General features: G+C 31.6%; 1 protein-coding gene across 10 annotated transcripts in view; it reads left to right on the top strand.

Annotated features, from left to right (window-relative positions):
* LOC130902217 (CUGBP Elav-like family member 4) overlaps positions 1–15,041 on the top strand; it is a 1,507,660-nt gene that overhangs the window by 1,399,293 nt on the left and 93,326 nt on the right. For all 10 annotated transcript variants that reach the window (XM_057814156.1, XM_057814160.1, XM_057814158.1 and 7 more), the window contains one exon: positions 1,673–1,752. In XM_057814156.1, coding sequence (XP_057670139.1) covers positions 1,673–1,752 — 80 coding nt within the window. The remainder of the gene's footprint in view (positions 1–1,672; positions 1,753–15,041) is intronic.

Genomic DNA, 15,041 nt, shown 5'->3' with positions numbered 1-15,041 from the left:
AGTTGCTAGGAACGCCCGACTGTAAGAGATAAGAAACGATTATGTTATTATGTTATGTTATGTTATTATGTTGAAAGTCACCAAACAGTGACGTGAAACGGCAACTATGAATAATCTTATGCATTTCAATGTTTTTAATTTAGTAACAGCAAAAGTCAACGGCAACGGCATGTTTATGAAACGGCCATTATTGATAACACCATATAAAAATATATTTTTTGAAATTTCTTTCTTTTAATATGTCAGTTAACTAAATTGAACTATATATATATATATATATATATATATATATATATATATATATATATATATATATATATATATATATATAGAAATAGAAATGATCAGTATACTCTCCATATTAATACCTGCCAAAGTTTCTAGCCAAAGTACGAACATATCAGTACCAATGATGGATACTTGAATTTTCAAATCGAATTTGAATATTCAAGAAACGAGAAAGCGAGAGAGATATGCTTTATCGTCAGAAAATTGTTCACAATTTGTAGACAATGAACACAGATAACTTAATGAAGACACAAATCAAACCTAAAGTATACACAAGAAAACCGCATTGAATAATGAAATTAGTTTTCAAAATGTATTTGTGAAAATTTTTATATGTAATATACATTATATCTACGATCCAATAATATTTGAGTTGACAGTAAAACTAAAATTCAGACAGAGAATATCAATCCTAAACATATACATCTCAAGTGTTAAATGAAAATAATAGTGCTACTTTAAAATTGATTATTGTACCCAAAGTGAGGTTTTTCAATGAAAATAGATCAAAAATTTATTCAAATAGTTGGGGCTTCTAAGTAAGTACTCCAAAATTCGAATCAAATTTATGTAATGAGACTTACAAACAGGCAAAGTGAACCAAAGCGAAGAAAATAATGATTTAAAAAATATATAATTATCTAATTTCATTCATTCATTGCTTATTGCTACTGTACTACTAATGTATTTCTTGTCTATCTATTTAAATATCTGAATATAGACCTCTTTCACTGACCGCATGACCGAGCAAGAGTTCTGAGGAGGACCGAATCAAGCTGTTGTAATTTACAAGATATGACTTAGACCGTATGAATATGAAGTTTTGGATCCATTGTCGAGAACAACAGAAGAAGTTTGATTAGAAACACATTCATAAATAAGAGTAGCGAAATAACCCACGGGAATAAAAATATGAAATTTTGGAACTGCTACCGAGAACCCCATAAAAAATCTATTCAGACACATAGGAAGATATGATGAGCTAAGAAAAAGACCTGCATATGACGCGTGGAAGAAACTCGGCTCCCACAGTAAGCTTTGGAGTGAAGAAATTATATAAAAATGTAATGACAGCTAGCAATCGACTTGTCAATAAATAATATTGAAGTCATGTGAAAATTAACAAAACAACGGGTCTTTATATAGAAGAAGAAATCGGTCTAACAAGATTTATACAAATACATTTCGAGTCAGAAGTCATCTATTACCCCTATGATTATTTCCAGTCTGCTTTTATCTTTGAGTATGAATTCTTAAATATGTGGGTCACGACATAAACTTAAGCAACTGAAAAATTTCTCCCCATACAATAAATTTGAAATTCTTATTTCGCAAATCTCCTCCCGGCATTTCTTATTTATGATGTCATTTTTTTCTGTTACAGGTTGTGCTTTCGTGAAATACAGCTCACATCAAGAAGCACAGGCGGCCATTAATAGCTTGCACGGAAGTCAAACTATGCCAGTGAGTCTGAGTTTTTATCACATTTTTCTCAGCTTTTAGTTTACTAATGAAAATATATTGTCTTTGAAGAATTATGTTGATGGTAAACGTTCACAACGACTAAACATTTGCATTTGCTGATAAATTTGACTTCATTTGCCTCCTACATAATAATTCAAACCTTCCGAATCGCTGAATATAACATGCCGTTATGATATTTATCAAGTATCTTATATTTAATAAGTGATATCTTATGCTTCAGTTACAATGAGACATAAAATTGCTAATAAAACAACGGTTCCAATACTAATATTGATACAAGAGTTTTTGTGAAGTACATTTTCCGATTTCTATGAGTATTATTTATGGAAAGTTTCGAATTGGAAACAATGGGAAGAAAAAATGTCGACTCCACTTCATCAGATTATGTTCTAAAAATGTCCTACTTATTCTCATACTGTACAAACTGATTTCACTACCACTACATCAATAATTGCAATCACGTTTAGATAACCAAGTTATAGTATTCAGAGACTGAAAGTAAACTTAAACATATCAAATCAAATGTTTCATACTAAATTTTCACACCAATAAACCTCCTTCGAAAACTGATTTAAAACTCCTTGTCCGGATTACTCCCATTTATTCCTAAGGAGACTAAACTATAGAGTGTGAGGAATTGGCCCTTTGTCTCTATTTAAGGTGTTTTTACATCAAGCAATTTCAATGCTTCGAAATGCATCCAACAATTTTTTTTATTGGAAGTGTGATCGAAAATACTCGATTTTTCGGTTCGTATATATTTTAAATGAGCCATGTGCTTTTTGAACCGGACATTAAGAGATGTCTTAGTCTGTTCAGTATACTTCCTGTCACAATCATCACAGCTAATTTCGTAAATACCACTTTTTTTCAAATTTGGTATTTTATAGTAACGATTTCCCAACAATTGTTTCAATTTTTAGTTGGATTTATAAACCAATTCAAAACCTACTCTGCTAAATATTCCTTCCAATCCCTCTATATTAACAAGAATCAACAGAGATGCGCCTGAACGTGGCGGCAGTTTTGACAGTTCGAATTATTTCGAACAGTGTTTCGAAAAATTGAAAACATAATCTTCAATTATCTATAGTTCCTCATCCATTGGAATAAATTTCTTAAACGTGGGAAAAAGAGTGAAATCATGTATACTGTATGAAGTTTATGAGAAATTGAAATTTTCGAACTGGGATAAGTGGAAAAGAAGAAATAAAATTACTAGTACAAACCAGAATGACTAAAGATAGATATGTTAATTTATTGATTTACCCAAAATACATAATCTTTATTTAATTATTCAAATATCATTATTATCATCATAATCACCGTGTGAGAATTCGTTGTTCAAGATTTCAAAATAAAACTGGCCTGGAATCATCAAGAAAACAATGTAAGTCACTGCGAGAAAGAACAGGTTCTGAAATACGGATCCTGGCATTGATGAAGATGGCATTGAATAAGATAGACTTACTAGCCTTATCAGAAGAATTTCCATGAGTCTTGGAAAATTTCCGGAAAATTTTGAAAAAATTATCGTACGTTTCTAGATGCATATCCTGAAAAAGTAGGGCATTGGGACTAGAATGAAAAGTGGTCTTTTTCAGAAATTTGCACTTTGATACTAAAAACAACGTGTCTAGTATATTGTTATCGAATTTGGTCAAAGACAAGGTAGGAACGAATGTTTTAACTCATTTCTTGTTCTACAGAATCTTGTAGCAAATTTTGTTTGTTGAAATAATCCAGTAGAAAATATAATAAACTACTTTGTTTATTTATTAAGCAAAAACATATAAAACCACTTTTGACGGCACTTACAGGCAGTATATATCAATCGCTGAAGGATTTTCTTTCAAAATCTCGTTTAAATTTTTCACTCAAAAAGAATGGAGTTATAGAAATTTTATTCGAGCGCCGCAACTCTTATAGTATTCCGAGTTGTTGACGCGTAGATGATACCCGTAATTATAGCTTATTATCTCGTAACGGAAGCATTTAACGAAAAATATCTAGAGACCTTTTTTGTGCAAACTTTCACGTTATGCAAGTTTGTTCGTATACATTGTATTGACATTATCAACCCCTTCCACGTTATTGACAAAATATTAATTAAGTAGTGTTCGAGAACTGATCGTATACCAAAAATCATTTCTATTAGTTTCAGTGTTTCGTTAAAACCCTTGTTTCCTGGATTAATAATTGTTTTTTCATCTACCGATAATAACACTTGGACATTTATCTCGCTAACATTTTTATAAATACTTGTGTATGTATCTAGTCTCATAAATGTTTCTGCTATGAAAGTAAACGTGAAATAAATATTTCAATGGAATATAAAGCGTAAGGTGCATTTTCAACAGTTACAAACCAGTAATGGAGTTTTATCGATTCGGAACAGATTTTCCAGGAAAAAGCCATTCTCTAAAAATTTCTACGGAATCAAATTCTCTCTATAATCTAATCAGAGCTCGAAAGCTCTGGTCCTGGAAACTGGATGTTATTGCGGCTATAAGTGATAACAACCAGATTCTTGGATTTTCTAGATTTGTGGAACGTTGTCCGATTGATTTAATTTGATTTTAATGTAATATTGCTAATAATACGCAATTATATAAATTACATTTATTCAAATAATCTAAGGAGATTCATTAACTCAATTATTTACTAGTAAATGATATTTAATGTATAATTCCAAATTATTCTCAACTTATTTTGCATTACAATTTACTTAAATCCGATGTTTCATCTACTCTTACAACCTCTTGATTTAGTATTATCTGTTATTTTATCCTGTAATTATCTGGTATTATCCTATACCAGTGGTCGGCAAAGTGCGGTTCCAGAGCCGCATGTGGCTCTTTAGCTCTTTAATTATAGCTCTGGCTCAAATATCCACGGAAGGAACAAGAATATTTTCGTTTAAAATCATATCGACTTCGATAAAATTGTTTCGATTTCAATAAATGGGGTCATAGCTATGACAGATGTTCGAAAAGGTTTGTAGCTTTTTGAAAGCAAAAATTAATGACGAGACGCTTGTTTACCATCTTAACAAACATTTTCAGAAGAAATTGGCAAGTTATGGAATTAGTGATTACCATTAACTACATTTTAGCTGAAGGTTTTAATCATCGTCAATCTAAAGAATTTTTATCGGAACGCTGATCTTTGGCTTCATAATAAGGTATGTTGGTTATCAAGACGAAACGGATTAAAACGTTCTGTGTCCCTTTTTCTGGAAATTAAATCATTTCTCCTTGAAAAGTGCATTCACTATCCAGAACTAACAGACCATCAGTGGATCAGAAACTTCTAATTCCTGGTAGACGTTACGTCTCGCCCAAATCTTATCTTAATCGTAAAATACAAAGAAAAAGAAACTTATTTTGTTTGATATTAGAAAAAGTTATAGCAGTCAAAAACAAATTATAGATAAGTTTTTGCCAGTTTTTTGGAAGGGAAACACTGTTTGATAAACACCATTTTTAAAATGAGTGGTACATTTTTCGATAGGGTTGCTTCAAAATTCAATTGCTGTATTCAAAAAACAAGGAGATATAGCGTTACAAATTCGAAAATCTTTGTGTTGAATTGAAAATATTGGAGAAGAAGAAATGTGATCTAATTTCACAACACAAATGGTCTGCTTTGAATGACCTGGCTAAGGAAAATATGGTAATTTTCAATGCTTGGAATCGTATTTCTGACTCTTACAATCAGCTGAAAAAGCTTGTGTTTGCTGTTCTCTCACTTTTTGGTTCTACATATATATGTGGAACAATATTTTTCAAGTATGAAGGTTACCAAGACTAACGTCGTCTTATTGATGAGAACTTGTAATCATGCCTAAAATTAAAAACGACAACATACAAACCTAACTTATGCAAACACATTGTTCGCATTAATGAGTATAAAATTTAATTTTATTTATTATACTACTTATTTAGTGTGATAAAAGTTTACTAAACAAGAATATTTGGCACTCATTTTTTTTAATTATTATGTTTTCGTGATAATATCTTCTTTTACAATGCTTTCTAACCAAGCTGAGCATTAGTAATAAATCAAACTACCTTATCTCCGTGTACAATGATGATGCTGCTCGTGGGTGACAGAAGTGAATATTGTTTCTATTGGTATATACTTTTGGTTTCTGATTTTTTCCAAATCTGTTTACAATCCAATCAAATAACGAATTGAGAGACGCTCTACTAACTTTCGGTTTCTATCCAGTAAAATTAAATCCGTATTGAATGAAAATTTTGCTTGAAACTATATTAAAGTAGATTTTATTGTTTCAGAAATGTGAACCTTTAGAATTGTTCTGTCCACGTCTTTCATAGCAATTTGTTTTCATGTCAGGCCTATTTCTTAAGAGGTTAAAAACGATGGAGAATCACATTTGTTATAATTTTCTCACATCGACAATTTGGACGGTTAAACTCTGTCTGTCTAAAGCAGCAGGCTCACGGTTGTGGAACTTGTACAAAAAGTCTGATTCGTTTTTTCTCGTTGAAACATTAAGAAAAATCAACACTCAACAGATATTTTGTATAGGGAAATTGCTCACAATAATCTTGTAAACCGAAACGTAAAAAAATAATAATTATAAATTTTACAAAATGTTTGTTAACATAATTTATCTTTTTTGTGGCTTCTTTCAGTGTAGTTTGAAAAGGAAACAAACACGTTCACGACTTTGTTTATTCAGATCTTTGTTGTATACCTTAGTTTCAGAAGATATCATAACAACTATTCAAATGAAGTGCTAACTGAACAAACTAATCCGTTTTTCGAAAACATACTTCACGAAAACAAATGAAAATGCATATTGATGGATGACTCAATTGAATAAATGTTAACTGTAACTTCGCTACTACTAATTCCTCGACTATGATGTCCAACAAACCTTTACGTTCCCTAAAGCTTATAAAAATAATCCTAGCGCGGATTGTACTCTCAATTTTCTAACTATTCCGATCTACTTACACCGTAGTAGTAAAATAAGAAATCTCAACCAAATTTCCAGTGTGAAGAAAAATGAAACTTTTAGAAGATGTGGATTCAATTCAAGCTTTGAGAAATCGAAAAATTTCTTGTACATTCGATTGGTAAGTTGCATTACATGATGTTAGTTCTCAATCCATCTATAGAATTATTGAGAAAAATAAGTTGAATACTTATAAAATAATGCAAGTACAAGAATTATCTGAGGATAATCATGACAGAATGGAATTATGTGAAACCATAGTGCGAAGGTATATGCATACCCTCATTTTACAAGTGATATAGCATTTTTCAATCCAGCTCTTTCGTGTTAAACGATACAGAAAATATGAACAATAACTTTTAGTACTGGTCCACATATTCTTAGAACAAGATGATTGTTTAAGAAGTATGTTCATCATAATTTTATTGGGTAATCAATTAGCAATATAGAAATATAATGATGAGTATTGCAAAACGAACTTTACAATGCTACATTGTAATCAAAGATTCTCTGCACATCCTGTATAACTTTAATTAGAACAAAAAATAAATTGGTAGATTTTTCTCCGTATACTACATCCATCTTAATAATAATTTCCAGAGAAAAAAGTATTCTTGCTCTACTTACAGAACCAAGCAAAACAACAAAAGTTTTTATAAAAATTAAATTAGTTTTTCACTGGAAAAATAAATTATTGCGAACTTCAACCGGTCCTGAGAAAGCAGTCTGTTGACATTTCGACATAACATTAATTAAATAATACTGCGAATGGGTAATGAATTCGCCTTTAGCTTTGACAGTTTATAATTAGGATTTTTTAAAAGTTTACAAAAGGTGAAAATGATTTTAGAAGGTATTAAGGGGATTTTGAAAATAAAACGTCTGACGGAAAATAAATAAACGATCTTTGCGTTTTCGGGACTACTCATAATTAATTGGAAAATGTCTTGGATATATTAAAATGGGAAACATGAAAGACTTTAGTTCAATGTTGTAAGTTTAATTATGTGAGGAAACAAATTTTCGACTCTTTATCATATTGTGCCTATAGTTAATGATTTTCTTCTTTTTATTGTAGATCCATCCGTCAAATACCATTTACTAATGTTTTTTTGAGAATCATGAAAACAAAAAAAGTATCAATAAACCAAAAAATACAACTATTCACAAATTATCACCTCTAGCTTGTATTAGGATGAAATATTTTTTATTCATGATCTATTTTCACGTCTATCCTAATTATTTAAATCATATACATACTCGTAGACTTGGCAACCATGCATTTCCACCTTTCTCAATTCAATATGTAGATAATGCAGAAGTTTTCGAAGTTAAAGGTAAAATAAACAGCTGACTGGGTCGCTAATGATGACTGAATACACATAATTTACATAATACTAGTTACGTCTCTATCCTCTATGGCGAAGGGATTCAGTGAATATTACAAGGGTGACTGAAAAAATAGCTTCTGATTTCTTGAGTCCCTGAATTTCATAATGAGGAATCTAGATGTATTGATACTTCTCTTTATTACCATTTTATCTTATAATTTACTCCACCTCGTTTATGTCTTCCTTATCGTAGGAAGACTTAAGACGTATATATATATATATATATATATATATATATATATATATATATATATATATATATATATATATATAGGTATATAATTTCCTCATCGAATATTTGTTTGCACAATACAAGCACAACAAATATAGTTATACTTTTTTCTAAATACAAATAAATATGTGAAATTTTCATTTGTGAACACACGTCATATTTTCTATTCTATTTATCCTTTGACATAGTTGAGTTCGTAAGCCCCCCGTAGTATTGCCTAATTTGTAGTCAACAGCTCACAGGATCTGCATAGAATAACATCCCATAGATATTCCATTAATATACATTTCCTCATTCTTGTTATGATTGTTGCCTCATTTAGTCTTTATGCCCTCATAGTTCATGGGTTCATTGTAAACATTGGTGCACATGGTACAGAGGGAATACTAATCAGCTAATATTATTTTATCTTTAATAAATCTGAAATACTGTACGTGTCCTATTGGAAAACATGGCAGATATACCATACGGAGGGAGGTGGAATGAGTATAATGTACTACAAGTGGGAAAGGCTCAACTGTTCCCTACATGTTGCACAGTATACTTCCCTTACAACTGCACAAATTTCAAGCGTACATGTAATTTGTATCAATGTTTATTTTCGTGATCAGTAAAACTGAGATAAAATTGAACACTGCTATCTCTTAACAGTTTAATAATTTATATGAAATTTAAGTTTATAGTGAATTATTGTATATATTAATGGTTTGACTTGAGGATTGACTTGGAGTAGTTCTTCAATAAAGTTGATGATTTTATTGACAATTTAATATTGAATACAATTTTCTTTGTGCACTTCTGCCCTAGTTGCTAGTTTTCAATCTTATATTGCTTTGAGGTTAGGTTTACTGAAATAGTTACTAAAAAACGTCTGAAGCAGTTGCATGGATGAGTAATGTAATTATTTTGACTACACTTCCAAATTTGTTAGTTCCAATTAAACTCGCATGCAAAGAAATCCGCCCACTGAACTCATTATATTATTATATATTTTTTTTTAGATTAGTCATCAGTTAAAAAAAATATGCTGTTTGAAAGACAATTCAATGTGCTTTAATGTATTATTCGTTCTTTATAAACTTAATATTGTTCAAGTGTATTAGATCAATGCAAACTATACCAAAAAAGCTGCCAAAGTTATCGGTTTAATCGAAAATGCACTTGGTCAGCTATGTGCAGCTAGACAATATGACCCGCGCAGCGGTTATGAGGGGACTGGAACAGGCAGAAGGCTGATTTTGAGGACCGAACACAATGAGTGTTAAGAACATTAAGAAATCTTCACCTTAATGCCATTCAAGTGCAACGACAGGTGCGAGGAGTGATTATTAGCCAATGGACAGTGAGACAAAGACAGCAGAACAATAACCTGACCCCTAAAACACCTGCGATTAGTACAAATGTCATCGGCAATTACGCCTGCGTTCTGCACAGAATCATGTGAATTGAACGTTGGAAGAGCATTGTATTGTTCTCAGATGAGACCAAAATAATGCTCCATAATAGCGACAGGAGAAGGAAAGTGGACCGAAGACCACAAAAGCGATTTGCAGATCACTGCTTTGACGAGCGGAATGCTGCAGTTCACCTTCAGTCTCCTAAGACGACAACTTGGTTATCGAGACCCGCGTCAGACATTGTAGTTGTGAGTGTTGATGTAGTGGTAGTTCAAATAGTGTGTTCAGTATGAATATCACCTACGGTCCAACAAATTCCAAGTTAGTTAATCAACAACTTTCACAACAATCCAGAGGCTGTGAGATTATTCATATTGTAATGTTATTCTGATGCTGATGGATAAGTTAATCAAACAAGTTGGGCAATGTCTACCTCGTATTCTTGAAAAGTTTCGTCACGCTTCTGCCTTCAGCTCTTCAGCTGCGTTTGGTGCAGGTGTTCAAGATTCTCGTGACCGTATCTCATGTCCAACCTCTTCTTCAGTTGTTTGAAGTCATCAGTGTCTTTAAGAGGTATCGTCTGGAGTACATCTAAGGCGTCTCCCCGCAGTACTTTATCGGAACAATTATTCACTCTAGCGACTGCCTCGAATTGTTCAAGGAAATTGGTACAAGACGTCTTACCGTCAAACGCTGGAGCCTTGACTCGTGTAGAACTGCCGATTTCTTCTGATCTAAATGGTGCTTATATATAACATGGTTTTGTATGTTCTATATTGTATTGGAGTGTCTGGTCTTGTTCTTAAACCTGTCATCTTTTTCTCCAATTTTGTGATTTTATCGTCCATCAGATTTTCATTGTTATAATTTCATTCTCAATATCCGATTTTAGAGATGAGATTTTGCTTTCGACGTCAGCGGCAATGTCGGTTTTCCATGTTAAAATTTCAGCAGAAATGCCACTTTTTATAGTCGCAATATCTACCTTCATGGTCGAAATATAGAAAGAAATATCGTTTTAAGATGTCGAAATCGTCTCGTTTTGGCAAAGATATCATTCTTCATAGTTGAAATATCGTCCATGGTAGTAATTTTCTTGACTACGACTATTTATAATAAACTGAACTCAACAGCGCTAAACTAACCCGGTTATATATCCAAACGGAGTTTTTAAGAATTATAGAAAAATAAAGAAACAACACAATAAATGGATTTTCTTAGAAATTATGCGAAAGAACAATGTAAATAAACCGCTTGCTATAAAAACGGATATGAAATAACAAACATCAATCGAATTCCGCGGTTTGAAGTTATTCGCTTTCGCCGAATTTTAAAATTTCAATACATCTAGGCAGAACCGGCTCTAGGGAGGGACACATTCGTAACAATATATCTTAAAATCTACAGTGTGTCACACAGCATATTCGTTGGATAAGAGGCATATCGTTGCTCACAGTTTTCTTATTCATAACTCTTTAGGAGTATTAATGCAATAAAGTCCTCAATCTAGCTCTATTTATTTCCATGAATTTAATAGGAAAGGTTTTTCGTATAAATACGAATCAATAGGGATTTTCATGAGATCGTCAAAATTTGTCTGCTCTAATGACAAAAATTCCCAACTAAATACAGACATGGAGGGTCCTCGTTAAAAATAAAACAATATGGACTCTCAGTATGATTATTACGATAGAAATAAAAGTTAATTATAATGAACTTACGCGCGTTAATATGCCAGACGAAACTGGCTCGGTTAGGATCCAAAATTAAAACCCCCTATTACACAGACTTTCTAATAATTTGTGGCTATTGTTTTTTAAATGTACGATGTCCATTATTTCAACATTTTTATTCGCCGTTTCCAACCTAAAAAGGCCTGCGGGGTTTAGAGGGCAATTTTATTAGCAAGGGCGGTTAATATATGGCCTAATTTTCAGTTTAGGAGCGCGTCATTCCCGTAAAATTCATCTACCGACATCGGCATGGGCGTAGATTATTTATCATAAATATTTCAACTATACAACCGGAAAGCGTCTCGGGCTTAATAAGAATTTATTAAACATGTATAAAAATATGAAATATAATATTGTGTATTCTTCTACCCGATCGTAGTTTCTCACTAATGAATTAAAGTATAAATATTTTAAGAAACAAATGAGTCTTGAATATTATTATATTCTAAAAATTGTCAATTGCTAGCCTCAGCTTGAGTTACTTGAATGTGCGGTTTTGAAATGCATATGAAGTGAAAAATAGATATTCATTGATAATTTTCATATTTCGAGTATTTCCTTTTAATACAGTTATTTATTTTGATATACAATTTTTTCCATATTATGGTCCAAATAACTACTTACTTAATACAATGAAGAACATGCAGAGGAATCTGCAAACAAGAAAAGTTAGTAGCAAATTAACGAGAGTCACTAAATGCTTGTCCAAAGAAACGATAAAGAAGATAATAAGCAAAAACTTGAAATAGACAGAGATATTCACAACACAAGAAGGAGTGCGACAAGAGCCTGTCCATAGTACCATTCATAGTTTTCATGGATTCATGGATCAGTTAATTAGAAGTGCAGAAAAAAAATTAAACCACTTAATATTGAATTCCTACAACTAGAGCGTATTAATATATCGGAGATATAGATGATATAATGATCATGGCAAAAAATCAGATGGATCTACATGAGAAGTTAAGCCACTGGAACCAAATATTGACAGAAAACGGAATGGACAACAAAAACAAAAAGTTATAGTAGTAAAAAATGTAAGAGAAAGAATTGAAATCAGCATTAAGTAGTAGTGAGTAGCTTCCAAAACCTAGGAACTATGATGAAAGACACAGGAAGACAGAATTTAGGATCAAGCAATAAAGTAGAGAAAGCGAGCAAGATATATTATGAATTGAGTAAACGGAAAAAAATGAAAGTGTACAAAGCTATTTAAGGGCCAATTCTCTCATATAGCTGTGGCTCTAGCAATGAAATATCTTAGAAGATTGAAAGTATTGAATAGAAATGATAGACTAAAATCCTAGCATCCAAGAGAAGAAAGCTTGAAAGTTGAACTCATACAAGAATTCATAGAAAGGAAACAGCGAGTATAGTGGTTCCATCTTCAAATGATCGATAACACCGTGCTAGGTGCCAGGAAAAATAAAAAAAAAAACAAAAACTACAAGCAACATAGAACAACTTGCTAGGAGAAATATCAAAAAAGAAAGTTATATCAGCTGGTCACATGTTTCTTGCGGAATTACAGTAAGTACAGACAGAAAGATATATACGAGAATAATAGAAAACAGACTTAGAGACGATTTAGAAAACTCATGAAACCTTCACTAAACGGATTTGGAACAAACAAAAGAATTGCAGATACAAGTTTCCTAATTAAAAAATAAATGCAAAAGCAATAAGAGAAGGTAGAGACACGGAGTCATATAATGTCATAAGTAAAATACTATAATGCAGATGTATAGCAGAAATACCAAACAATCAAAGGAAAAGTAATTTTAGAATTAAAAAAGATGTATTATATATGTTCTAAACAATAAAAGGAGTGGAGCAAGGACGTATACTAAAAAGTAGATAGTCAAATACTGGAAAATGGAAGTCATTTAAAGGATACTATGTGCAGATGACCTTGTGAATAAACTTAAAAATGTACAATGCCACTCTACAGATGCTGAATATGAATATAAATGAACACAAAACTAAGACGATGAAGGTAAGACAAAAGAATAAGAAACTTACTATAAGATTGGAAGAATCCATAAATAGAGCAGATCAGAAACTTTAACTAGCTTCGAATGACCTAATACAAGATGAAAGATTAGAACAAGAGCATAATGGAAGGATTAGACCCACTGGAAGATTATTCAACGAAATTAAGTCACAGTTTCTAGCCAAAAAAAAAAATAGCAAAACAAAAGAAATAGAAATATTTGAAAAAGACACGTACCCACATTAAATAATGGATCCAAATCATGGACACTTACACTACACAGAAATAAAAAAGCACATTACAAAGTATAGAAATGAGATATTTGGAAAAATCGAATAATACATCAATATACGATAAAATAAGAAAAATAAGAAAAAAATTTAACCTATGTCATGAGAATGTGAGAAGAACGATCAATACTGAAGATGTATGAAAGAAAGAAAAAAATAAAAAAAATAACGAGGAGGAGGCCGTGGTGTTTTATTAAATTATGACAAACAATATTATAGCAATAAACGAGGATTGAGATGACAAGAAGTAAAACAGAAGACAAATGATAAGAACAGAATTGGAACAGCCGTGGAAAAGGTAGGCCACGTAATTACTAAACTCCATGAAGCCTTATACCTGAAAAGGTGAAAAAGCATCAGAATTATGTAAGTGAATTTTCACTGGGTGAATTGGAAGTATGTTCTTCCAAAGATCTAATTATTCCAATTTTTGATATCTCTTCTCAACGTCCTGTTTATTTCTTTTTTGTCTAAACTCTCATCAAGTTCATCATTCTATTACTATAATTCTGTGTTGCCAACATAACAGTTTTATTAGATTTGGACATTTTTTGATATTTATATATAAAGGTAATGACGCTATTTTATTCATGAAAAATTATAACGAATAAAAAAGATTCTTCCACTGGTGTTGAACTCAAACCCTCTGCATCAAAAATTATTCGCTTTTATCATTGCAATAATGTCAATTGCGATTGTATCTAATAATCTAATTGAAATACATGTTCTTAAACGGTGATTATTTGAAGTCACCGTTGTAAGAAATAGTATACCCCACGTTTATATACAAATTTACTAGTTAAATTCAAATATATATTGAATTTTTCTAACAAATATCCCACATATATCATACTTGGTGATATTGAACCTAATGGTATTTTTCTGTCGCATTCAGGCTTTTTCATTTTTCAGTATTGCTGTTACATTCAAAATCTGTATCTCTATATATCTTGATTTGTAATCATTTGTAATTCAGCCTGTTCATGATATCTGGATTAGGAAAAGACTTTATATCACATTTTACTCACTCAAATGTTCAATAACTTCAAGTCGTCTAAATGGCATTAACCTAGTCTGAGTGGTTTCAAACCTCAATGAATCTTAGGTTGCTAGTTGGGGTTTGTGTGTTAAAATAAGTAGCTAATAGTGAATGTTAAAACAAAATTTTTGAGGAGTATAAAGTAACTTAACATTTGAATCGGACCAAAATTTTGATGTAGTCTGCTAAAGCGTGGTGTAACA

This window comes from Diorhabda carinulata, chromosome X, assembly GCF_026250575.1.
Source record: "Diorhabda carinulata isolate Delta chromosome X, icDioCari1.1, whole genome shotgun sequence".
Taxonomy (NCBI): domain Eukaryota; kingdom Metazoa; phylum Arthropoda; class Insecta; order Coleoptera; family Chrysomelidae; genus Diorhabda; species Diorhabda carinulata.
This window is presented reverse-complemented; position numbering and strand designations above follow the sequence as displayed.